This window comes from Fusarium oxysporum, chromosome X (assembly GCF_013085055.1).
Source record: "Fusarium oxysporum Fo47 chromosome X, complete sequence".
NCBI lineage: Eukaryota > Fungi > Ascomycota > Sordariomycetes > Hypocreales > Nectriaceae > Fusarium > Fusarium oxysporum.
This window is the reverse complement of record NC_072849.1, coordinates 17,088-41,134: the sequence shown is the minus strand read 5'-3', so window position 1 is coordinate 41,134 and position 24,047 is coordinate 17,088. Positions and strand designations below refer to the sequence as shown.

General features: G+C 48.5%; 11 protein-coding genes across 11 annotated transcripts; 5 read left to right on the top strand and 6 right to left on the bottom strand.

The window, feature by feature from the left end:
* Positions 1 to 139: 139 nt before the first annotated feature.
* FOBCDRAFT_279803 (uncharacterized protein) lies at positions 140 to 561 on the bottom strand (the record flags this gene model as incomplete). The annotated part of the gene is made up of 3 exons (XM_031190795.2): positions 140 to 167; positions 218 to 409; positions 455 to 561. 3 exons carry the CDS (start codon positions 559 to 561, stop codon positions 140 to 142), a joined length of 327 nt encoding a protein of 108 aa, XP_031032026.2.
* A 1,211-nt stretch (positions 562 to 1,772) lies between these two features.
* Positions 1,773 to 2,812, top strand: FOBCDRAFT_279802 (uncharacterized protein; the record flags this gene model as incomplete). Its single annotated transcript, XM_054707030.2, has 4 exons — positions 1,773 to 1,950; positions 2,013 to 2,293; positions 2,343 to 2,473; positions 2,521 to 2,812. 4 exons carry the CDS (start codon positions 1,773 to 1,775, stop codon positions 2,810 to 2,812), a joined length of 882 nt encoding a protein of 293 aa, XP_054563005.2.
* A 244-nt stretch (positions 2,813 to 3,056) lies between these two features.
* On the bottom strand, positions 3,057 to 3,689 carry FOBCDRAFT_147107 (flavo protein-like protein; the record flags this gene model as incomplete). The annotated part of the gene is made up of 1 exon (XM_054707029.1): positions 3,057 to 3,689. The coding sequence occupies one exon, from the start codon at positions 3,687 to 3,689 to the stop codon at positions 3,057 to 3,059; it is 633 nt and encodes a 210-aa protein (XP_054563004.1).
* A 2,920-nt stretch (positions 3,690 to 6,609) lies between these two features.
* On the top strand, positions 6,610 to 7,767 carry FOBCDRAFT_146507 (RmlC-like cupin domain-containing protein; the record flags this gene model as incomplete). Its single annotated transcript, XM_054707028.1, has 1 exon — positions 6,610 to 7,767. One exon carries the CDS (start codon positions 6,610 to 6,612, stop codon positions 7,765 to 7,767), a length of 1,158 nt encoding a protein of 385 aa, XP_054563003.1.
* A 689-nt stretch (positions 7,768 to 8,456) lies between these two features.
* FOBCDRAFT_253251 (uncharacterized protein) lies at positions 8,457 to 9,782 on the bottom strand. Its single transcript, XM_054707027.2, has 3 exons — positions 9,599 to 9,782; positions 9,289 to 9,518; positions 8,457 to 9,182 (listed from the first exon to the last, which is right to left on the bottom strand). Exons 1-3 carry the CDS (start codon positions 9,704 to 9,706, stop codon positions 8,582 to 8,584), a joined length of 939 nt encoding a protein of 312 aa, XP_054563002.1. The 5' UTR covers positions 9,707 to 9,782; the 3' UTR covers positions 8,457 to 8,581.
* Positions 9,783 to 10,421: 639 nt separating this feature from the next.
* Positions 10,422 to 13,272, top strand: FOBCDRAFT_190320 (uncharacterized protein; the record flags this gene model as incomplete). Its single annotated transcript, XM_059608689.1, has 5 exons — positions 10,422 to 10,677; positions 10,732 to 10,964; positions 11,031 to 11,414; positions 11,466 to 13,205; positions 13,261 to 13,272. 4 exons carry the CDS (start codon positions 10,422 to 10,424, stop codon positions 12,948 to 12,950), a joined length of 2,358 nt encoding a protein of 785 aa, XP_059465926.1. The 3' UTR covers positions 12,951 to 13,205; positions 13,261 to 13,272.
* Positions 13,273 to 14,282: 1,010 nt separating this feature from the next.
* Positions 14,283 to 14,724, bottom strand: FOBCDRAFT_206896 (uncharacterized protein; the record flags this gene model as incomplete). Its single annotated transcript, XM_059609185.1, has 2 exons — positions 14,283 to 14,525; positions 14,557 to 14,724. The coding sequence occupies 2 exons, from the start codon at positions 14,722 to 14,724 to the stop codon at positions 14,283 to 14,285; spliced, it is 411 nt and encodes a 136-aa protein (XP_059465925.1).
* Positions 14,725 to 15,498: 774 nt separating this feature from the next.
* FOBCDRAFT_279796 (uncharacterized protein) lies at positions 15,499 to 16,220 on the top strand (the record flags this gene model as incomplete). Its single annotated transcript, XM_054707024.1, has 3 exons — positions 15,499 to 15,618; positions 15,696 to 15,792; positions 15,868 to 16,220. The coding sequence occupies 3 exons, from the start codon at positions 15,499 to 15,501 to the stop codon at positions 16,218 to 16,220; spliced, it is 570 nt and encodes a 189-aa protein (XP_054562999.1).
* Positions 16,221 to 17,015: 795 nt separating this feature from the next.
* FOBCDRAFT_206894 (amidohydrolase) lies at positions 17,016 to 18,649 on the top strand (the record flags this gene model as incomplete). Its single annotated transcript, XM_054707023.1, has 3 exons — positions 17,016 to 17,716; positions 17,772 to 17,824; positions 17,892 to 18,649. The coding sequence occupies 3 exons, from the start codon at positions 17,016 to 17,018 to the stop codon at positions 18,647 to 18,649; spliced, it is 1,512 nt and encodes a 503-aa protein (XP_054562998.1).
* Positions 18,650 to 19,398: 749 nt separating this feature from the next.
* On the bottom strand, positions 19,399 to 20,745 carry FOBCDRAFT_146116 (uncharacterized protein; the record flags this gene model as incomplete). Its single annotated transcript, XM_054707022.1, has 1 exon — positions 19,399 to 20,745. One exon carries the CDS (start codon positions 20,743 to 20,745, stop codon positions 19,399 to 19,401), a length of 1,347 nt encoding a protein of 448 aa, XP_054562997.1.
* A 1,481-nt stretch (positions 20,746 to 22,226) lies between these two features.
* FOBCDRAFT_243948 (glutathione S-transferase) lies at positions 22,227 to 23,380 on the bottom strand (the record flags this gene model as incomplete). The annotated part of the gene is made up of 3 exons (XM_054707021.1): positions 22,227 to 22,635; positions 22,738 to 23,083; positions 23,143 to 23,380. The coding sequence occupies 3 exons, from the start codon at positions 23,378 to 23,380 to the stop codon at positions 22,227 to 22,229; spliced, it is 993 nt and encodes a 330-aa protein (XP_054562996.1).
* Positions 23,381 to 24,047: the final 667 nt, after the last annotated feature.

The window sequence follows — 24,047 nt, the reverse complement described above, 5'->3', positions numbered from 1 at the left end:
GGCCAGAGACATAGGGGGTTAAGTTGCGCAAGGAAAGCAGACAGATCCAGCTACACCCCGTTCCTCCCCCAATAAGACAACAACTGTTTTTTGAACACGGGACATTCGTGCACGATAGGCCTCCGGGGACGGGAGGCATTTAGCAAGCGCCAGCATTGGGGTCCGCGCTAGTAGCTGGTTAGACATGGCAATAACATTTAATAAGCTGGGAACATACCTGAACTCCCAGTTGTCGTAAGCTCGTCGGCCACCCTTATAGCAGCCAGTGATCTCACGGTTCAGGTAGTAGTAGCAACCATACTCGGACAGGGTCGTGGAGCCGCCTGTAAGACGCTTGACCTCAAGGTCGGCGTGCTTGCCGGAGCCAGGGACGAAGATACAGTGCGTCTTTTTCTGGCCTTGACCATAACTGCCACTCAATACGCTCGCCCTGCACGCGTCTCGCAGTTATTACAGCACAGAGTCTTTCATGGAACCCCAAGACTCGCCGCTCTGGTGGCAAACAGCCTCAGAGACGGCCACGAGGGGCACGAGGGCGAGGACGATGTTCAAGAGCTGCATTTTGGCGGTTGTGGGTGTGGATGGAGATCCAGAAGGCGAGTGCTTGAAGATTGAAAGAGTGAAGAAGAACTGAGCGATGAGTGATGATGAGAAAAAAGAGGTAGAGAGCTGAATCCCGCCAACCCTTTTATATATTGTCATCACTCGCAAACTTTTACTCTTAACCCCCGCGCTTTATTTCCAATCCTGCCTCACCTACAGAAAGCGAAGGGCCATTGGACCAAGCGGATGAGCTGGCTCGCAAGCAGACCTCTCAGAGGTCGAATGCAACAGATGTGAGGATTAATCATGAAGCTGCAGGGTACCTGCAGTGGAGACATTGCTCGGACTATCATGGGTTGTCATCACGTTTTGACAAAGGTAGTAATCGCGCAAGGTATCTTTTGCGTTTGATATCAGAAATTTACCGTTGCTCTACTCTAGTCAGGAACAGGGAAGCTCCAACTCGCTTGCCTCCTTGACAAAGCGCTTGGTGGCTGAGCCACGCACCGTCGTATGCCGTCAGACATACTCAACATCATTGGGAGTATTCTGTATCTCGAATCGGCGGCTCATGTTATTCCGTGGGTCACCCTCTGCTGAGCTGCCATGCAAGCCTAAGCCAACAGTCACGTAAGTCAGGGAGCCCCTGATGACGGGAATGATATCTTAACTAGGCCTTTTTAGCTTAGCGCCCGACTTCCGTACTTTTTTCCTGTCAAAGCCAATATGTAACTGCCACCTCAGCTGCCAGGGCTAGCAGGGCTGTTTAGATGAGGAATACATCTTTATCAGTGCTTGACTACTTCAGGCAAAGGCTCAAAAGCGACAAGGCCAGTGAGTGGTTGTACACAAAGCGGCTTGAGGTGCCACCGCTCTTTCTCACTCAGCCAGGCGTTTGCTAAAAGGGGATATGCTGAATCGTCCAATGATTTAATCACCAGCTGTTCCCCCTTCTTCGGCCTCAAACACTCAGCACTTCCTTTTATCGTCTAAAGGATGCCTCCACAATCGAATGTATTTGTTACCTATGAGGGGCCCAGATTAAGCAGGGAGCGGAAATTTGTTGTCTTGTCTCGGGCTATGGTTTCATTTCGGGCCAAGAAGCTGGCCTCGAAACAGAGTGAGTATTCTCTAACCACATGAGGCATGGCTAATAGGGTCTGCAGGAAGGGTTAAACGAGTACATAATTGTTCTATTCCTTAATGATTCGTTCGCTGTCTGACCCATGATGAGAACTAAAGCGGCGGCCGCAGAAGATGTCTTGGAGTCTCTAAACTCATCTCCGAGACCAGCCCGGAAACCGGTGCCTATCCTACCCTGTCCTCGCGATGTTGGCCCGACAGGCTATCATCCGACTGGGATTCATGCGAGTGTATTCCAGAACTACCTGTCTCTGTGTGGCGCTTGTAAGAGTCACGGCACTGGCTGATTCCTCCGTTTGGCCTGAATTCTGACGGCTTACCTGCAGATTCTTCATACCTTGGTGAGACGTACGTCCTCGTGGGGTTCTGCCAATCCAACTTCTTCAGGCCTGACATGATCAAGTCTGCCTGTATCTACATCGGCGGGCTGCTAATAACCGGGATCTTGGATGCTGTCCGCGGCATGAGTGATAAACCTTACTATGAGTGGAGCGCTGTCCGTGAGCTGAAATGGTTTCTTGACACAGCCACCAATTCCGAGCTGTACCAGGTTGTGTATCCGGTAGCCATCCTCGGCATGTTTGACGTACGAGTCTCTATCCTGAAGGTTTGTGAATATTTGTTCAAGAGGTCACACCCCTGACTACCACTGGTAGCTTCTTGAATCGTTGCAGATGGTACGCTTTAGTTCATATACTGTCACTCATCTAGCCGCAGTAGAGCGCTTCATCAAAAGTCGCGGCGGCTTACAGAAGATGCCTCCACCCATGCAGGCCATCGTGGCCATGTAAGAGCGACAACCCTTGTTTTTCCGGCCTTGCTTGCTACCCATAGGGCTGATCTCCTGCAATGCATATGTCTCGACACAAAGCTAGCCTTCAGCTCTGTTGGTCAGTCCCTCTTTCATTGGCAAGCTGTCGACAAGCTCTGCGGCGACCACAAGGTGAGATCACCACTGCTGCGATATGAAGACGAGGGCTTCTCGCTCGTCAGCCGCTTCATTGATCCTGAAATTTCCAAAACGCTTGTGCGGATTCTAGGCCGGACTTCTGGCGACATTGAATCCTTCTGCAGCCAGGAGGCCGAAAATGGATCCTGGAATTGGTTGGAAGAAATTTCAACCTGATTCGATTCAAAAGAAGAAGGCAGAGATAAAGCATGGAAATTGAACTAGGAAAAGAAAGGCACGTTTTCACATTTTCGGAAGCAGGCCCAGATGAACGAAATTTGATTTGGCGCAAACTTTCCACGGCGTCACTATCAAGATCACATGAAATTTGTGCTTGGGGTGCTTCTGGAGCCCCGCTTCGTCGCCCGTCCTCTAAGAGCCTTTCGTTCCTGATGGCATTCTTTACAGGCCGAGACATAATCTACCAAGCGCGAGGACGGACGTACAGGTCTTTGTCCGTCAATGCTCGTTTCAGCTCATCCCAGGCCTTAGCTATTTCAGCCTCCTGCCCTTCTATCTGCTTTTTTGTATCATCGCCTAGTTTTCCAGCCATGGCGAGGAACATATCCGGTCCTGCGCCGTCATGGAAACCCAGTTGAGGTCTAGTTGGGGCAACACGGAGACCCATCTGAGACAGGACCTCATAGGCGGTGTCGGATGCGTGCTTCCCACCGTGAATTCCGTAGCTGATCACAGCGACAGGCTTTCCTTTCCATTCGTTCATCAGGTAGTCAATAGCGTTCTTAGTGCCACCAGAAAGGCTGTAGTTGTACTCGGGGATCACTAGGACGTAGCCATCGTGCTTCTTGATCTCAGCGCTCCAGGCCTTGCTGTGCTCATGCTGGAACTGAGCCTTGAATGGCACCATTGCCGGGTGGCAGCCTTCATCGTAGACGGGTAGGTTGAACTTGACAAGATCAACCAGGGTGAGCGAAGTCTCAGATGGGTCACTGTGGTTTTCGAGAATGGACTTGACAAGTGCCGCGACAGAGGGTCCAATGCGGGCCTCGCGGGTGCTGGTAATGATTAAGGCGATCGACTTAGGAGTGGCCATGCTTGGCAACAGGAGAAGTGTAAACCTTGTTGTAGGCGGGTATCCGAGAAATGAAAGCGTTGTAATAGGGTAGGAACGTGCTGATGCTTATTGAGACCGTGTCACTAATGTGGTCCGATCTGCTGCTGGCTGGGATGTGCACACTTTATGACGAGCTGGGCTTATCTCAGATACATAAAACTTAGAAGAAGAAAAAATACAATTAACCGGGCACAAGCTACCCCCGAGCCGAACCACTGGCGGTGCGGTCAACCCAAGACCGAGACCGAACAGCCGAAGCACCGCTCGGGGTGGGGCTTTTGCATCTTTTCGCTCTCTTTCTCGGGCGCGTTATTAATTGTCTTGGGCCTGAGTGCAATATTACCGAGAAGGTCTTTATAGCTATTATTAATGCATTCTCTTCCTGCCCGCGAGACCTACTTTATATATTAGATGTTCGGATTTATAAGTAGACTAGGTGTAAATAAGGGGTACTAGTATAAGTTATAAAAATATATATAAGAATATTCAAATAATTATATTTTAATCTTTAGCCATGCTTTTTAAAAGAGCTAAATATAATAAGTAATATATAAGATATTTTATATTATATACCTTTTTAAAATTATAAATATATAATATATAATATATTAAGATAAAATAATACTAAGACATCTTATAAAATATAATATAATTAAAAATAAAGACCTTTAATTATTATAGAAAATAAGTTATTAAATTAAAACTAAAGCTTAATTTATTAAGCTAATTATAAAAATAAATAATATTTATTTTAAAGATATAATTAATTATAACTTATATTATATTATAATTATAATAATATGTATTATTTAATTTTATATCTTATAATATAATAATTAAGTATAATAATTATATAATTAATTATAATTATTTAAAAGTTAAAATACTAATTTAATAATATATAAAATAAAGCCTAAGGCCTTAAAAAAAATATTTATTTTTAATATAATATAATATAAGTTATTATATATTATATTAAAAAAGTATAATAACCTTAATATTAAGTCTTAGTAAACTATATAGCTACTACCTTAAACCTTAAGATTTAATTAAATAAAAGGCCTTAATTTATTTATTTATTTTTTATTTTTCCTTACTATTAGCCTTATATAAGGCTATTAAGCTTTTTAACTTTTCTATAAAGGCTTAAACAGTAAGACCCTTATAGCAGGCTATTATTACAGAATCCAAAATCATATATGGTTTATCTGCCTTAATAGCATAATTACTGCCTTAACCAGGCAGTATTAATACCAGCTCTCAGCAGTTAGGTCACCCTTCTTCCTTTATCCCACCTAAAGGACGCGCCTGGTCCATCTATTACACTTCTACTCAAAGGTCAGTTAGACCCTGACCAAGTAAGCAATTAAGCGCAAACTCACAAGTAAGTTTCCTGACCCAGCTTCTGACCCTTCTTGCTAATAGCATAATAGCTATACCGCCTTAATGCTACGAAATAGCCTGCAGCCATATAATCATGCCTACTGCATAACCGGCCACGACCTCGATCTAGCTATTAGGCCTGCCTTAGATATAGCTAGTAAAAAAGAACTTAAAGAGATCTATATAATAATAGCTACTATTAGGAAGAACTTCTTATTAAGGTGCAGATCTAACCTTATTAAAATAGCTATCTTTAATTATAGCCTAATCCGGTTAATTAGTTATATAGATTAGAGGCATTATATTAGTTTAATTAATTTAAACTAGGTTAATTCTAAGCTATTAGGTCTTAAGGACCTAGAAAGGGGCCTAAGGGAAGGTTATTACCTTTAGTTTAACTAGGTAGCCTTTCTTACTGCCTTTATAGGTAACTTAGTTATATATAAAGAGTGGCTCTTTAATATATCCGAAAGGGTTATTACTATTAAGGGGGAGCTGCTCCTAAATTAGTAATATATAGACTAGCCTAATTATAGTCTTAAACTATAAGAGCATAGCTAGGGCTTATAGACAGAAAGTCTATATACAGAGTTCTAAGATAAACGCAAGGTAAAGGCAGGGTTCTATAAAGGAATTAGGTTAACTTTTATGTAAGTTAGTTAGCAAAAGTCAAATTAACCTGAAGTTATAACTCTATTAATTAAATACATATAGTAAGGAATATAACTAATTAACCTTATATATAATTAAAGTATATTAAAAATATAATTTTAAGTTATTTTAAATAACTAAAAGTATAAAAAAAAAACTTTATTTTTATTTTAAGATTATTATATATTAAATACTTAAAAAGTATTTAATTAAATAAAAATATTATAAGTAATTCTTAATTAGTTTACTTATTTAATTAGCTTACTTATTAATTATATTATTAGCTCTATAACTTATTTAAAATAAAGTTATTCTTAACTTATATAAAAGAAAATTCTTTTTATTAAAATTTAAAAAAGCTATTTAAATAATATTTTATATTTAATATAATACTAAATAAAGGGATTAGGCAAAGTAAATTCTCAATATATATATATATTAGAGGAGATAAGAGTTTATAACTAGGCTTAATTAATAAAGTAAGGCTTGAGACTAAAATCACAGCTTAACTATGCCGCATTCTTTTTCAGCATAAGTAAATGCCCCACAGCAAGCAACTGCATGATTCAGATCATATCACTCAGGGTCTATTGTCCGCTGCGGACATTTGGCTCTGATCATAACCAAGTTGAGCTATGCCGCGTGGGTACTGAGACGGTTCTGTTCAGCCCCCGAGATGAGATAGCTAGAAGCAACGGTCATGACATCATGATATTGTCTGGCTTCTGAGAGGAGAAACTGATTCCACTGGTGACTTGCCACGGCTTCAAAAGAGTCGATATTTCCGAGAAGAAACACAGAAGAAAATCGAACCAGCTCATCTTCTAGGGTTAATAGTGCCTTATTCTTTACTTACAATATCACTATGAAGCCTTCGGTTGCTGTTGGTCTCCTATTATCAGCCGCCCATGTCGGCTTTGGCTTTCCTCACAAGGCTCATCTGCCCAGTCTTTACGTGGATATAGCACCGCAGTCCCCCCGTCCATATGTCATTGCTAAAGACGGTGGCGAGGCAGTTCGCGTTGGTAGTGAAGTCGACCGGTTTCTCGTGACGGGTAACTCTTCTGGTGGCGCTTTCTCGTTCATCCCCGCAAACGGTCCCTACAACACAGCCCTCAATGTTGTGCCACATATGCATAAGAAGCATTATGAAAGCTTCTACTGCTCCAAGGGCCGTGCTCTGATCTGGGCCAAGTCCAATACCACCGAATCCAGCAACCTGGATGAGGAGGGTCGCCTGTTCGCCCAGGGCGACTATGCCGCCGTACCTCCCAACACCGTTCACGCCTTCGAGTTTGTCGATCCCGATACGGAATGGCTGGTAGTTTTCGTCCCAGGTGGCACCCTCGAGGATCTCCTTGCCACCATCAAAGATGGCGTCTACCCCTCGCCGATTGGCTCCGAGTATAACCCAGATCCAGCGATTGTGAACAAGACCGGAGGAAATCCTGCTGTCCTTGAGTCCTTGCTTAACGCACCAGAAACCTTTGACAACTACCCCCAACTAGACTTCACCCCCAGGCGCGACTTTGTTGATGGGATTGCGGGATCTGGCAATTGGCACAACGGCAGCAATACTCTTGCAGAAAACTCAAAGACGCCCAACTTCATTGCCAACAATTTTGGCCCCAAGTTCCTCAACGAGGAGGACGGAGTCTTCAAAATCATCACCCCTCTTGTAACCGGCAATCAAACGGACGACCAATTTACCATGGGGACCATAACTTTGAGCAAGCTACTTCCAAACCAAACTGCCACGGAAGCCACAGCAAAGTACGCTACCGGCCTGCATCTCCAAGAGGGAGAGCTCACTGTTGAGGTTGACCAATATGAGACAGCCCAACTCATAGACGGCGACCTCATTTTTCTACCGCAAGGAACAACATTCCGGTTTTTTGCTTCCGCCCCCGAGACAAAATTTCTGTATGTTATTGGGGGACCCGATGGATTGGATTACGAGCTGCTTCAAAACAGCAAACCGTGGGAGTTTGCGAGCTATCCTCAGTATCCCAGTGATGACTAAACGAGCAGATATGGCTGCGTTATTCTGAAGTCAGCTTGTTAAACGGTAGTGACTAAGTGATTTGGCAGATGAGCAAGATGCTCGGAGAACTGAAGCAGGGCCTAGGGGAGAATTGGGTCCAGGGTGTAACAACGAGGGGTCTTCAGGGGGGTTCCTCAGGGACCAATCATTTAGCAATAATCCACTTTTTCTTTTCGACACCAAGCTGTTAAAAAGGACAATCCCCTTAACGGTCCTAAGGGCACATCTGAATGATCAAGATCGACGACGGAATCAAGTGATATTCCGGCACCGTTCTATCGAATAAGAGAGGTAGGAAGAGTGGAAAACTGGGGTGATTATTCAGATGTGCCCTTAGGACCGTCAAGGGTATACCTTCCTAGCTGCTAGCTAGACTAAGAGCTATTATATTTATTTCTTTTCTTATATTCCTGGTAAGACTGTTATTATAATAATCACTGGTTTTTCATAATCTAGATCCTCAAGCCCAATCCACTCGGAGGTTGCAAAATCTGTTAATCCGCGATTCGATCTTGTCGATTTAAAGAATTTTGGTAATGCATGTTATCAAACCAAGCCCGGAAGGAAGAATAATGCAGGGAAAGGGGAACTGATCAGTACGGACTAAAGTTCGCCTTAATCTATGGTAATAGTGGAAATTTCCAATAGTTAAGATAGGTTATATTACGGCTGATTTCACCGAACAGCGAGAGAGGCCTTGTAGTACAGTAATGTGCCTGGAGGATTGCCATCATAGCGATCATTGACAAGTCTTTTGCAGCCGCCCCCGCCAATCTTTGTGCGTCCGTTTTATCTATTTACCCTTCCAAGCCTCGGTGACGAGCTCCTTAACCGTATGGGTTTTGATGTCAGGGAAATCACCGTTGATTGTGTGAGCAGGCTTCATGTCAAACACACCCTCGGCAAACATAAGACCAAAAAGTGCAAGGAAAGGCTGCAACATTTGCTTGGGGAAGAAGGCGTAAGTCTGAGAGTGGCTTGGAAGCTCCGTAACCTGGCCCTTCTTGAGCGTCTCAATCTCGTCAGTGGTGACGGTGAACTTGGCTCCACGGGCCTCCTCGGCAATGGCAAGCAGCTCATTCATGGTGACCTTATCGCCGATGCAGTATGTTGTCTTCTCCCACTTGGGTAGGCTCAGGGAGGCAGCGACAAACTTGGCCAAGTCGAAAGTGTAGGTCAGGGCGACGGGGACGTCACCACTACCGGGAATTGCGGCCGTCTTGTTGGCAACGTCTACGACAAGGGCGAAGGTAGCCATGTGTGACTTAATGTGTGGAGTGACCCACCAGTCGAGGAAGTAGCCCGGACTCCAGGACGTCCACTCCAGCGAGGTCTTCTCGAGCACCTTGGTCACTTCAACCTTGAAGCCTGCAGGAGGGAACATTTCAATGGCCCTGGGAGATGGGATTAGTAATTGCAGCGAACACTGGAAATTACGATGTCGGGTGGACCACAACGTAAATGAGAAAAAGGGTGCATGCAATGAAGGGAGGGACTCACCACTGCGGGAACTCGATACCCCAAACGCTCGGGATGAATCGCTTGGTGGAGGTAGCCTTGTCGGATGCCTCAATCAAGTTGAGCTCAATCTGGGAAGAGTTCATGGTGTTGAGAACGGAGATGACAATTTCGACATTTTGGCTCTCAAGGGTCTTGATTAGGCTCTCAACATCGCCGTAGTCGACAGGAACGAAGCGAGCTCCAATCTCCTTTTCCTTTTCTGTGTCCACCTGTGTGATTTGGGGAGTTGTCAGTTTCTGAGCTTCAAGCACGGCGGGTAAAAACGTGTTGAGAGACATGTGCTGCTGACCTTGCGCGAGAGAATGATGGGGGTGAATTTCCCGTCGGCGAGAATCGCCTCGACAATGGTGCGGCCAAGGTTTCCACTACCACCAGCGACTGCAACGACCCGAGACATTACGACGATGTGGCGGCGGGGAGTGAGTGTAAATTTGAGAGAAAAGAATAGAGCCAAGGCGGGAAATCGAATTGACGTGCGAATGGTGAGGGAAAAAGATTCGCTGATGGTCGCTGGGCACTTTAAGATATGATTGTTCAAGCATGTGAACTCAGCTAAGTGTGTAAGTTTACTAATGCAAAAGTTCAAATACCTTTACGTACCGATCTAGCCCTTCTGGCTTTAGCTGATATCTAATCCTAGTAAGAAGTTTCATAATGGCCAATCAGTACAGCTCAAATTGGCGCAGGAGAGATAATATACACAGAGACTCAACCTAAAGCAGCTAGCAGCTTGAAAGAATACACGCCTGGTATTTAAACTTGTTGCATCCACTGTATGCTCGGACTCGGCATAATCTACAAAACAGGTCCGATATTCCCGGACTGAGGTCTCATCCTATTGACGTGAAGCAAAATGGCATTTCAGTCCATTAGCTTAGTCTAAGTTACCCTGGAAGCGGGAAGCGGAAATGTATCCTGGGAAGCGGAGATCGTTTTGAGTTTGGAGCTTCGCCTCCACCACCTAAGTACCCACTGAGCTAGCCCTCCGCCAAACTGTGGAGTCCTCGGTCACCGAACATGTCCCCCGTTTTCATCTGCGGATGGACTTATCCTCTCTTTGACTGTTCACACTGCCGAGCTGCGAGCTGCGGCACTCAACCACACCACACGCCATGTCAGTACCTGGAGCCACGTCGGCTACCGAGCCCGATAAACTGAGCGTCTGGAGCTGCTTCACTTGCAAGCGCAGAAAGGTTCGCTGCGACCGCCGGAACCCATGCTCGGCATGCGTCAGGAGGGGAGGGCAATGTGTCTTCCCCACGTCAGGTCGGCCACCGCGGCACCTCGATTCGGCCATGGACGATGGGCAGGCGGGACTTAGAAGAGACGATCTTCTGGGTCGAATCCGGCGCCTTGAAGGCCTCATCCGTTCTTACGGCGCTCACTTCGACCAGGAGGTACGGGGGGCCGATGTTGTCCTAGCTGGGTCAGTAGTCGAAGACCAGGGTCGTGGCCTTGTCGCGGAGCCATTTGATGATGGCGGCAACGACGACGATGACTCAGGCCGTTCTCCCGTCGGGCGGGAAGCCTCAGAGGTTGGCCAGGGCCAAGCCGGGACAAATCGCAGTCCCGACGAGGAGCCTGGAGTGCTCGTGTCAGACGATAAGGGTAAGCTCTATGTGAGCGGTGAGTTTTGGAGCACTTTGCGACAGGAAGTAAGTGCACCTCGAAACACATCCCCCCATGGCCACGAAAACGCTAACAAAGACGGCCATCGCAAGGCGAGACTCGTGCGTGAAGCCTTTGAGGATGAAGATGATCGTCAGTCTGGGACATATGCCGACTCAGCTTATCGCCCTAGCCTTGAATCACCAACGAGAAACAACGTCAGTGAAAACACTAGCTTTTTGTTTAGGAGCTTTCTCGGATCATCGTCATATGATGACATAGCGACTACCCAGCTATACCCATTACCTTCACAGATGCTTTTCATCTGGCAGAACTACATCGATAACGTTGATCCTTTTCTCAAGGTCCTCCATATCCCCACCACCACCAACGTACTTAAAGAGTGCAAAGGCCACTTCAGGTCTCTGTCCCCAGCTATGGAAGCTCTCTTTATCTGCACGGCCTACGCAGCCATCATGTCTCTCACCGAGTATGAGGTGATTTTTGAATTCGGACAGAAGACGCATACTCTGCTAACCAGTTGGTAGGTTTCTTTAAACTTTGCCTCAGACAAGCCATCACTCGCGTCTCGCTACCGCGCTGGTGCCGAGCGATCGCTCGCCGCTGCCGACTTTATCAACACGTCAGAGTTAGCCACTGTGCAGGCTTTGACTATCTTCCTCAGCGTCCTGCAGTGTGAGGAGTCAACGCGCTACATTTGGACCCTCACCGGCCTCCTCTCCCGCATCGCCTTCAGCCTCGGACTTCACCGAGATGGATCTGAGTTCCAGAATATGGCGCCGTTTGAGGTCGAGCTGCGCCGCCGGCTGTGGTGGCATATATGCTTTCTTGATTCCCGAACCGGCGACGGCCGGGTCCACGCCGCCCTCATTTCCGAACAGATTTTCAACACAGAACCTCCAACCAATGTGGATGACAAAGATATGTACCCTGAAATGACTGACCCGGTCGTCGGTCGACAGGGGCCGACAGATGCGTCCATATGCCTTGTGCGGTGCCGGACTTGGCGGCTAGCTCGCACCGTCGCGTGCCCTGTCCCTCAAGATACTGCTCCTCCAAATAGCTCTGATAGCCGTCACCAAGCCTATGAGAGTAGGCTTGAGGCTATCCGAAACTTTAAAAACGGCATTAGGGCTGATATTCCAACCCTCGATACGGAGGAATCAGACCAGATCTCATGCCTGAGATCAATCACGAGCATGGTGGCCGACCGCTTCCAACTGATGCTCACCTACCAGCGCGCGCTGGCAGAGGGGATAGACCCCTTCACTTTCAAGGAGTCATTCAGCCTCGCGATGAGCCTCCTAAGCCAGATGGGATATCTTAGGAACAATTCCGCCATGTCGAGGTGGGCCTGGCTCACGCGCGGCTACGTCCCGTGGCAGGCACTGGCAATCGTCCTGAGCTACATCTGCACTTCGCCCTGGGACGCCGAGTCTGAGAAGGCTTGGACTTCCGTGCGACAGACCCTCGATGAAATGCCAGAGGCCATCAGGCATGAGCCTCTTTGGCAGCCGTTCCACAAGTTACTGTCCAAGGCTAGCAGCTGCAGGATGTCCCAGACGAAGGGCCACGATCCATCGTCGCCATCCAGAGACTTGGACGATCGCATGCCCATCCAGTTCGTGGAAGATACACTCCAGTTGGAGCCGCCAACGCCACTGACAGCGGTTGGCACTCAACGCAGCAGAACTGTTAAAAGTGGGCAGGAGCCGACAGGCGTACCAACGTCGCCCTCACAACGGGCTGCTGCGCAGAGTGCGTGGCCTTCTAGTTACAGCACATCACCCTTCCCGGGCAACCAGCCCACGACAGGTGTTGTACCTAATTTGGTCAATATGCCTTCTGGACATGTAGGTGATCCGAGCCAACCCTCAACAACAGCGTTTCAGGGGGCTCCGTGGCCTGTGTCGAGACCCGTCGTGGGAGAGGTAGCTAATATCAGCCCGCAGTATGACTCCAGCTGGCAGGATTGGAACAAATGGATGCTTGACCAAGCACAATGGTTGTAGACGGCGATTTATCTATGCCATTGGCCCCTCGACATGTTTCCAAGTGCCCTATCCGGGACCAGCCTCCGTGTTTCGCTTGGTCCAAAATCGGCATCTTAGATTCGCCCTCTAGGAACGATCCATGATTTTGCTTTTTATGCAGAGTGCATTAACATCGTGGATGACAAGGAGACGGGATGGATATCCTTGGGGGACGTCGTCTAGTTTCATAGCTGCTTGAAAACAAAATGATTCATATCTATATCTGTTGATAAGGTATTATGACCACAGCGCTAATTCTTCCCTTTAGTTTAAACTAATTCTTTCATAGATTTATAGTAGGTAGCTTATCTCGCGTAAGGGTAAGTGAGATGATGATGTAGGTACTAGCAATAAAAGCTTGTACCCAGAGATTAGAAGTCAAATAATTAGAAACGTCATGTAGCAAGCTCATTATAGGTTTCTAGGCAGCAAAGGTGCCGTTAACAAGTGGCTAACTTAGTAAGCCATTAACTAGTGACTTTTAATCAATTGTATCTAATACATTTAGTAACCATATGTAAAAGTCCTCCTCTGATACCGTGGCGTTCTTCCGATGTAGTGTAGTCTGTAAACGGCTGTTCATCCCAGGTAGTAATCTCGCGAACTCTCTTCTTGCTTTGGAGCATGTATATGATGCGGATGAGCACGAGACCCAAAACGACTACGGCCATGATAGACATGGTGATGATAAGAGGCTTTTCGTCTATGATCAAATCAGCCTCAAACTTCGGCAATTTAAAAACAAACATCGTGTCCTCACCTGTCGGAGCATATCTGCTGTTGAAGATCTGGCCAGCAACCTCCCCAGCGACATTGTACTAGCCGTTGACACACAGAATGACACTACGTGTGCCCTTCCAGGGAGTGTTCCCGGCGAGCCAAATGTCGATTAGAGAGCCACCGGCAAAGAATCCAGCAATCCACGCGTGGGAAATACCGTAGCAGACCTCATTATTCGAGCTCACGACTATGACAATGCAGCCGATGAGGCCAACTATTGCGCCGAAATTAATATGGAGGGAGCGTTCTCGAAAGCGGTCACTAGAGTAGACCATGATGATGAGACCAGCAACGCCGCTGGGACCCGGTAGTTAGCCTGAATAGAACCAATTAAGTCTCATGAATAGCTTCGCTGGTGGAACTTGCACGACAAAAGGAGGTACGCTCATGAGACTGGCGTTAATGCCTTCGTAGCCCATGCCATTCACCAGCAAGGGGAGGAAGGTGGTAAGGGCATGACGGGCAGGACAGTAGTGATGTTGAAGATGATGATCGAGAGATTTTTCAGTCATTTATGACATATGTGATGTATCATTTCGTGATACTGTTCTGGCTCACATGAGCTTCTTCCTGGGCTTCCGCAAGATCAATCTCCATGCGGCGAACAGCGTGAAGCCGCTCCTCTGGGGGAAGGAACCATGCGGTGGCAAGACCTTTGGGGAAAATGAAGAAATTCAGGATGCCCAACAGAACTGTAACGCCGCCTTCGAGGAGAAATACGTCTTGCCATCTATGGAACCTGGGTGATTCGATCTTGAGTAGACCATAAGCGATCTGACCGGCAAAGGCACCAGCTACGAAGTACATGCCGGTAAATGCCTTCCCGGAAACCAACCAAATATTTGGGGTACATGTTGGAAAGGTAGTACATGCCGATCTGGATGAATTTAGCCTCAGCGGCGCCGATGAGGAGACGGAGCGCAATGAGCGATATGGAGCACACTGTCGCCCAGCCATGCCATACCAGAGACATGGAGTTGGTGATGTCGTCAGGTTTTAGGTTGGCGTCCCAGATGAAAGAGCTTGTGGCAACGAAGCTAATGTTTGTCTTGTCGATGCCGCAAAACTGGTTGTGTTAGTTCCCTGTGCTAAGATAAAAAAAAAGAAATATAGCTTTTTATTATACTTTAATATAATTATAATAAATATCCTAAGTATTATTTAACTATGTTTATCCTTAACTTATATTTCTCTTATATTATAACATAGTTAATAAGCAAGTGGCCCAGTTAAGTATGTGACCTCCTACACTATGCCGCTAAAAATAGCCTACCCTATAATACCTAGCCACCTTAAATAAGACAGCTAAAAATTTTAAAAAGAAATCTTTTTTAAAATACTATATAAGTATATATATATATAAGTAATTCTTTTGGATTTTTACCTATTTTACTTTATATAGAAAAGCTTATTTACATAGTATAAATAAGCTTTTCTTATACTAGGTATAAATAAATTAGTTAGTATTATTTTATGATAAATATACCTTTATTTCATAATTAAATAAGTAACTTTTAGATTATAGTTATTTTAGGCTTAGCTTAAATTTTATATTAGCTTTTAAAAATTAGCCTTTAAGGTATCAGTTAAGCTAGGTCACATGCTTAACTAGGTCACTTGCTTATCAACCATGTTATTTAATTATCCCCTATAAAATGGCAAAGCCATAACATACTCCCTTCAGTGCCTTTCTCTCCTAAAAACTTCTATTGCATTACTAGAACCTTTTAACTTATAATCGGCAAGTATGGGAGTAGACTTAACAAAGCCCCTTCACGTAGCAGATACTCCGGGATTGGAGACTGTGGAACTGACGCCCGCTATGTTCGAGGTCTTCAACCGCTATGCGGTTCGCATGGACCGATATGTTCGTGTTACCCTACTGCCCTTTTTCCTTATCAACTTGTGCTCATTCGAATCGCCACATGCTGACCCTCTCGACAGCATCAAGGATTCCGGAGGACTTGGACGATGATGGTCAATGCCTGCAGTTCTGGGATGCTGCCGCCCAGAATGAGCCAGAGTCATTTCATAGATGCAGGTTAGTCCGGCTCTCTTTCCCTCGTCGACCATGATCGCTGTTCATATTAAGTGGTCCATCTAACAGAACTCCCAGGCATCAGATTCACCCAAGAGGTCACGATGCACCACGACTACGAGGAGGCTTACCTCTTCCCGTTCCTGGCCCGCCGGATGCCCGAGTTCCGCAAGGCTGACAAACATAACCCTGCCACTGCGGAACTCTTGCGGCAGCACGAGGTAATCCATCACGGTTTGGGTATCGTAGCAGAGTACCTCCAGGCCTGTCGGAGGGGCACTATTGATTTCCAATTCTCCATGCTGAGGGAGAAATTGGACAGCTTTGGCACTGTGCTATGGACCCATCTCGACCAGGAGGTGAAGACACTAGGCGCTGAGAACATGAAACGGTACTGGAAGTTGGAAGAATTGGATAGTTTCCCCATGTAAATGGTGAAGTGAGAGCTAGATATCGCGCCAATGGGATGGAAGCTTCTCTTGCAAGGAATTCCCTGTATTAACATTTCTTGAACAAACATTTGCAAGACAAGACAAGACAAGCATCCTGGTCTTCAGTGTTATTTGCAGCCATTCTTTACTCTCCTCGGGCGCTCTTCATTCGTAATCTGGGCTGTGGCCTCGTGATGGCAGTCCCTGCATTGACTCGTTGAGCCCGTAACCCGTAGCCCTTCACTTGTCTATCATAGGAGGGTTTGATTTCTAATCACCTGTCATTTACTTGGCAGAGCTATCAGGGTTTCTCATGACACCGCCTATCCTGTTTCCGGAGACATGGGCGAAGAGGCCCCCGCGGGCAAGAGGGGGGGGGAGGGGAGAGGGTTGCTCGGAGTGGCAAGTATTCGGAGATTTCCGCTCCCAGTGCACCGAGGCCGAAGGGCCGACACCCTAGCAACTACTCAACCTCCAGCGAGAAACCAATGTTCGTTTGCCCTCTTCGCAATATGGATAGGGAACCTACACTATTTCTGTCAGCCGCGCGGGCTGGCTTGGAAAGCATCCATCCCTTTCTATGGGCCCTTGGGTGGAAATCTTCACTCTTGTGTCTTGGCAAGCGCTGATCCAATGCTACCTCGACCATGAAGGCACCCTTCTTCACCTTAACGCTAAAAGACTACTACGTACATTAAGGCACGATGTACCGTCGAGACACATCTAGTCTGGCCAACTGACCGCGCCACCTACCTTCGTTTCGTTTCCTCCCACGCATTGTTCCCACCGCCCAAGATGAAGGCTTTCCACCTCAATCTTTCCTCCCTGCCGTTCGCAGCCCAGCTGGTTGCAGCGTCGTCCACTCTTTTCACTGGCGGAACCATCGTCGGGTATGACCAGAGTACAGAGTCTCTGGAAATCATCCGCAATGGCTCTGTCCTAATCGAGGATGACCGCGTCGTAGCCCTCTACCCACCTGGGGGTTATTCCTCGGTGCCCAAAAAGACTGAGATCATCGATGTCGCTGGCAAGATCATCACCCCTGGCTTTATTGATACGCACCGCCACGGTTGGCAGACTGCGTACAAGACCTTCGGCTCAAACATGAGCATGATAGAATACTTTTTCCGTTATCAAGAGCTTTTCGCAGGCACCCCCTTCTCTGCCGATGATGTGTACATCGGCCAGCTGGCCGGGCTCTATGAGTCGCTCAACGCTGGCGTGACCACCACATTAGACCATGCTCAGCATACGTGGTCCCCCAGCACATCTAGGGCGGGATTTCGGGCCTCGGTAGACAGTGGCGCCCGCGTCTTTTGGGCCTATGCCATCCGCCCGGCTCCCAATTTCACCGTGACTCAGCAGATAGCTGACTTCAAGGCCATTGTCAACGAGAGTGATCTCGATGGAACCGCTACCTCTATCGGTTTAGCATACGATACGTGGGGCCCGGACCCCAATATGACGGAAGTCAATGCCATCATCTCTCTAGCGAAGTAGGTCTCCCTCCGTAATTTTTGGGTTTACATTCCAAGCTGACTAAAGTTCTAGAAGTTCGAATGTCTCTGTCCTCACGACACACTCCATGCAAGGTCCCTGGGGCCGTAAGTTTTACCCTACTTGGTCCCCGCTTCGGAGGCATTGAATAACATTCTCTTCTCCCGTAAACAGTCACCAATAGCCCCGCAGACCTCCACCGATATGGCATCCTCAATACAAGCATCCCAGTTATCTTCTCACATGGAAGCGTCCTCACGGCTCACGACGCAACTCTCCTTCGAAGCACAAATCAGTATCTCTCCATTACGCCCGAGTCCGAAATGCACTACGGCCAATCCCATCCCCGCAGCCACCTTATCCAGGACCAGGGTAGCCTGGGCGTCGACACCCACTTCGCCTTCTCCATCGACATTTTGACTCAGGCCCGCCTATGGCTCCAGAAGACGCGCTCACTGCTCTACACGCCAGTCGTCGACCAACAATGGAAGTTACCAAAGAACAGCCCGATGTCCGCCGACCAGGCATTCCTCCTCGCCACCCGCAACGGCGGCCTGGCGCTGCGCCGCCCTGACCTGGGTGTTTTAGCTCCCGGAGCCAAGGCCGACCTCATCGTCTGGAACAGTGATTCCCCCGGCATGCTAGGATGGGTAGACCCCGTCGCCGCCGTCATTCTCCATGCGAATGTCGGCGATATCCAGCACGTGCTCGTGGATGGGAAATTCGTCAAGCGGGACTTCAGGCTAACGGTACCCGACTACAATGAAGTCCAGAAACGCTTCCTAAAAAGCGCCCGGCGTATCCAGTCTTGGTATGCTGAGCAGCCTGAGCCCACTATCCCGGAGGAGATGGGAGGCTTCCCCATCATCGAGATCGACACCATGGATGTGCAGCGTGGAGACGGAAATGCCTATCGTGGACTCAACTACTAGTCCACTGTTATTTGCTCATCCGCATGGTGGGAAGACAGAATAGCCGAAGGATGGAATGGTGTTTGCGCTTTCTTGGGGACTTGCCGTCTCTTTTTTCTTCTTCAATGCATGACAAAAGCAGCATGCGTGGATTATCCATGGCCAAAACAATGATCCGCATAATTTTATGCCTCGGGGTGGGTATATGTACTTGTAGTTATAAGATGGCTATATGGTCGCTTTATCCTGTACTTAAAAGTCTACTAATAGCATCATTCACATATCGCGAGCAAGACAAACACCACATGTGCCCGTCTATGAACTAGATATCTGATATTCAGTTCCGAGCAATGCTCCAGGCGACAGTATATAACAGAAATCCAATGATCCTTTCTCTTCCACCTCACGCCCGGACAGTTCATTAAAGAACAAACACTGAAACATAAGATATTCAGTCTGGCAGATATCAATCGACAACGGCATTGGATGCTCAGGCTAGGTTCTTATGCTGTTGACGTGGCAGAACATCTCTTGCAATTACTTTTCACACTTCCGGCTACTGCCACTACTACATGATCCCCATTAAAATCTATCGTAAGTCTAGCAACACATCCAGTATATACATAAACAAAAACAAGAAAAATTGAAAAGAAAGTGGGTTTTCTATAATTACACTCATAGTGCTAAGCTTCGGCCATAGAAAACTGATGCAAGTACTATAAAGTACGCCACAGACGGCTGCGCATTGAGTGATGGGATAAGCTCGTCACCTACTCAGGTTTGGCTATGGGGTCGCCTGCCGCGGTTGCCTCAGAAGATGACCGTGACCGTTCAGAGACAGGCTGCTCCGGGGTTGGCGTTGGGGCCGCCTTCTCAGCGTCTGCACATCTCTTGCGGGTGGAAAATACAACGGCGACGTGGCCAAGCAGCCACCAGGCGAAAAGGACGGGCAAGGCGAGCTTAAGCTTATTAGCACAGCCGCTCCATGCTTGGACCTGCAAGGAGTAAATGCTATAGCCCGGCAGGGCGTAGCCGATATGATAGAATCCAGGCGCTACTTGGAATGGGAAGGCAGTGCTGGCAACATTGATCATAACCCAGGTGAGCATGAAGAAGGAGGCGAGCTGCATGGGGACATAGGTTCCCAGGGTCGCATCAAAGACCTGCCAGTTGATGTCGATCTGGAACCATACGATCATCCAGTTCTTGAAGAAGACGGCATCTGCGACGGCCCAGTCCTCGCGGAAGGCCCAGATGTAGGCGGTGACGACGAGAGCAGCGACGAGGGCATAGGACTTGCCGAGGGCGAAACGGAGCAGCCAGACCTCGCGGCGGCGGAGTCGAGCGGCAATACCCTTTGCGTCGCTGATGGCGTTGACGGCCATGAAAAAGAAGAATGTCAGGAGAATAGGGAATACCACGTTGAGGGTATTATAGAAGGCGCGAGAGCCCTGCTCGGTGAATGTGATGATATCGGAAGAGGCCTGAATGGGGTTTAGGTAGGCACGGATGGCGTTGGGGTCGGAGCGGTTGAGGTTGGCGATGGCATCGCGACCGTAGGTGGAGTTATAATACGCGCCACGTGAAGCAGCGATGAGGGCCTGTAGATTGGCCCCGATGGCACTGTCGGCGATGGTACTGTAGCGAGCCTGATTATAAATATACGTGACGGTGTCGTTTGGCTGATAACTAGTCGCCTTAGGGCCACCATCGATGGCAGATGCAAGGTCGGACGAGGCGCCGGAGCGAATGTACATGGCGCCCCAGTAGTCGCCGCTGCAGACGGCCTCCTTAACCGAGGCTGCGTCGGGATACTTAGGCGACGAGTCCTGGAACTCCAACGTCGGAAACTGGTTACCCTGCAAAATCTGGTAGGTCGCCTGGACAGCCTGAGAGATGGCCTTGCCACCATCAAAGTCGACAACGAGGACGTTCAAGCCATGCGTGCGGTGCCGCTGGTCAAAGGACGCGCCGAAGAGGTAGGCCATGTCACCCAGGAAGACGAACCACAGAAGCATGGCGGTCGCCAGCAGCGGCATGAAGACGGCCTTGCGCTGGCCTTTCCATGACGCATGCAGCAGCGACGTCCGCCCCGATTCTGGGCCGGAAGCATCCATGTTTAGCAAACGTACGACGCCGAGATGTGACAGGAGGGTTGAAGCGCGGCAAAAGACTTCATAAGTAATCGCTGCCCCAAGATAAGACAGGCAATAGAAATAAAGGTGGCGTAGAATTGAACAAGGTCCAGAAATGTGACACGTATCAGTGTGCCAGTCAATTCTTTGTTTCTAACCGCGAGGTAGTCGGGACTACAGCTTGGCGAAGGCGCGGGGGTTGATTGAGATGTTTTAACCCAACATCAGCTTGATATAAATAAATATCTCACAGGCAGCCCTTTGTAATCCGCATGATGTTTTATTAGATATGCGATTCCACAATGAAAGGCACACTCTGGCCAGGGGGGAAACCAAAACGCACCACACGTTAGTCATCGTCGCCGTCCTCCGAAGGGTCCGCGAGCCAGGCAGCCGGAAGATCGGCTCGTCCAATTTCAAGAACGCGCTGGATCGCCCTTTTTTTTTCTCTACATGCTAAATATCCTGCACAAGTCATTTGTCGTGCTGACGACATCCTGGGGCTAGCTTGAGCTAACAGTTGGCAATGGAAGATAGGCAAGCCAGGAGCAGTCGCCCCAGCGGAGCGGTTAACATGGCGCTAAGAATTACTATGCCCCATGTTGTGAGACTGTGCGCGCGTTCACTTTCGCCTTGAGCGGCGAAAATGGCCTTAGCGGAGGTGATGATCGTGAGTGCGACCTGATGCGACCCCACTTCACTCGGGCTCGGGCTCGGCCTCGGCCTCGGGACACGGCCCCACTCGGACCCCGTATGCGGCTCTGTCTTCAACTTTAGAAGTAGCCCGTGCTGTTGCATGGACCACAATAACTGAAGCCTAATCCGGATAGGGTCATAAAGGGATAAGGACGCAACCCGGCGCTAGGAGTATTGGGAAAAAATCGTTGGCGTAGCAAATCTCCAGCAGTAACAAGTTGTACCAGCTACCATCCTGAGAACGTCAAAATGAGGCGGCACTACGTCAGACGCAAAGATGCTTGGTCTATGTATCTAATACAAGCGTGATGCATATCAGGTGATGAGCGGTGCGGCACAGCGCGCTAGGTCGCGAACATGAAACCCTTATGCGCATCGGAATGCTACCTGGGTAACCTAACAAATGTATAGACAGGACGATGAACAGGAGCCGATTGTAGAAGTTGTGGAAGTGAGTTGTGTTGGACGGTCTTGTGTTTGACCTGCAAGACGAAATTGAAAGCTGTCACATATTGCTTGGGCCGGCACATTATTCAACCAAGAGGGGTTAATGAGACTTGGAATTTTGTTCAACAAATGTTAGATTTTGCATATTGATACGGCCCCGTAGAAAAATAGTAGGCATGTAGTATGTGCGCAAGGACTACAGGATGGATCGACCAGAAACAGAGCGGGGGACAGAAGACGAAAGCAATTAATCCGAAATTCCAGCCGCACTCCGGCCCCGGACCTCACTTGTACAGGCACCCACCCGTCCATGCTTGCCATCAGTCCCGCTGACTTGTTCGCTTTGCACTTGCGACCTCCTCGTCCTTGGGCAGAATGTGCGGCACCGGTCCCATGGCGGTGATGGCGAAGGGATTGATGTTGGTCTGGTCCTTGGTGTAGTTATCCTTGATGATCTGAAAGTGCGTTGTATCTCTACACGCCGCGACGTCCCAGTACATGCGGCGCAACCAATCGTGGATAGCTGGGTAACCGGACCGGATGTCCCTGATATTGCACTTGAAGTGGTAGTTGTACACGGGGTCGAATCTCACCAACGTCGTATAGAGCCGGACGTCCGTCTCCGTCATGCGATGGCCGAAGAAGAAGGGCCCCTCACAGAGCTTCGCTTCTACACGATCGAGAGCAATGAAGACATTCGTAACGGCATCTTCGTACGCCTTTTGGGACCTGGATGAGGAAATCATGTCAGCCCAATGAACCTTCTTCCATCTCATCTACGAGACCAAGTCGCGTGCACTAGGACACCGGCCACCCTTGATTTTAACTTACTGGGCGAACCCGGCCTTGTAGACGCCATTATTGATACCGTTATAGATCCACTCATTCGCTTCATCGATGACGGGGGCTAGGTCATCCGGGTACAGGTTTACTTCCTTCTGCGCATCTTTGAGGAGATGATCGAACTCGCGGTTCATCATTCTAATGATGTCTTGACTCTCGTTGTTGACAATCTTCTTGGCAATTTTGTCGTAGAGCAACGGCACCGTGAAGCGACCCTCGTACTGCGGGTTCTCGGCGCGGTAGATGTCCCCAAGATACTTGGTGCCCGAATGCAGAGGGTCGCGGACTATGTTAATCTCAGGCCTTTCTTGGCCAGCGACAGCAAACTTCCAGCCTGACCAAACACACCGGCGTTAGATGAACGTTTTGGGGGCTTGGGGGGGCGCATCTCACCTGGTGCTCCCCCGTGGTTGTGCACACTCGTGACGGAGATGATCTCCTGGAGGCCTTTGAGCTGGCGGACGACCATGGCCCTGTGAGCCCATGGGCACGCATGGCTGATGTACAAGTGATACCGGCCTGCCTCGGACGGGAACTGAGCGCCGGGCTCTCGACTAACAAAGTTGCGAAAGGCTGAGTCCGGTCGCTGGAACTCGCCGGATGCGGAGACGGTAACGACTGGGGCGGCCATGGTGTGTACTGTTGCTCGAGGTGCGTGATGGAGTTTGGAGACGCGTACATGTGAGAGACTTCGGACATCCAGAATATATGCACAGCGTGAGAGGCAGACCAGGAGTCCACCATCGAGAAGCTTAAGCATGAGTATGCGCACTAGGCCCAGATCACCAGACCTTACCACTAGCAGCAATTAAGTACCACACTCGAGTTGCTTACGGGTTCATCGACATTCAATTTGGTTATGAGTTAGCCACGTACTTCACACTACCTTGACGAAGGCGGCCGTCGGGTCCAGGGAGCCTTGCGAATCAGCCTCGGCCTCGGTCTCGGCCTTGGGAGTTGCTTCTTGGGGGACGAGTCGCGGGTGGGCCCCTACAAAAGGATGAGTAAGTGGCTTCAATGCTAGCCCTCCCCTGGCTCCCATTGTACTTTGTCATGGCTGATGCGAAGTCCCTCGGAACCCCCAGCAGCACTGAGACATGCAGGCCCCAGTGCATCATCTCGGGATTTACCGAAATAGATGGTATCTTTGATGTGGTGTCGAGAACCTTCCACAACCCCAGCCCCAGGGGTGAACTATTCCGTTCGTCTGTGGATCGCGGGGTCTGCCACTAGCGTCCATCGATTCATCACCCTGGCTCTCTGATTGAGACTCGGACAGGTTTCAAGCGATCAGGTTC

Bases quoted from the DNA above. Each gene is read 5' to 3' on its own strand.
- FOBCDRAFT_253251 (XM_054707027.2), bottom strand. From the start codon at position 9,706: ATGTCTCGGGTCGTTGCAGTCGCTGGTGGTAGTGGAAACCTTGGCCGC. The intron at 9,519-9,598 runs GTCAGCAGCACA...CAAATCACACAG, and splicing joins CCATCATTCTCTCGCGCAAG to GTGGACACAGAAAAGGAAAA. The intron at 9,183-9,288 runs GTGAGTCCCTCC...CCCATCTCCCAG, and splicing joins GGTATCGAGTTCCCGCAGTG to GGCCATTGAAATGTTCCCTC.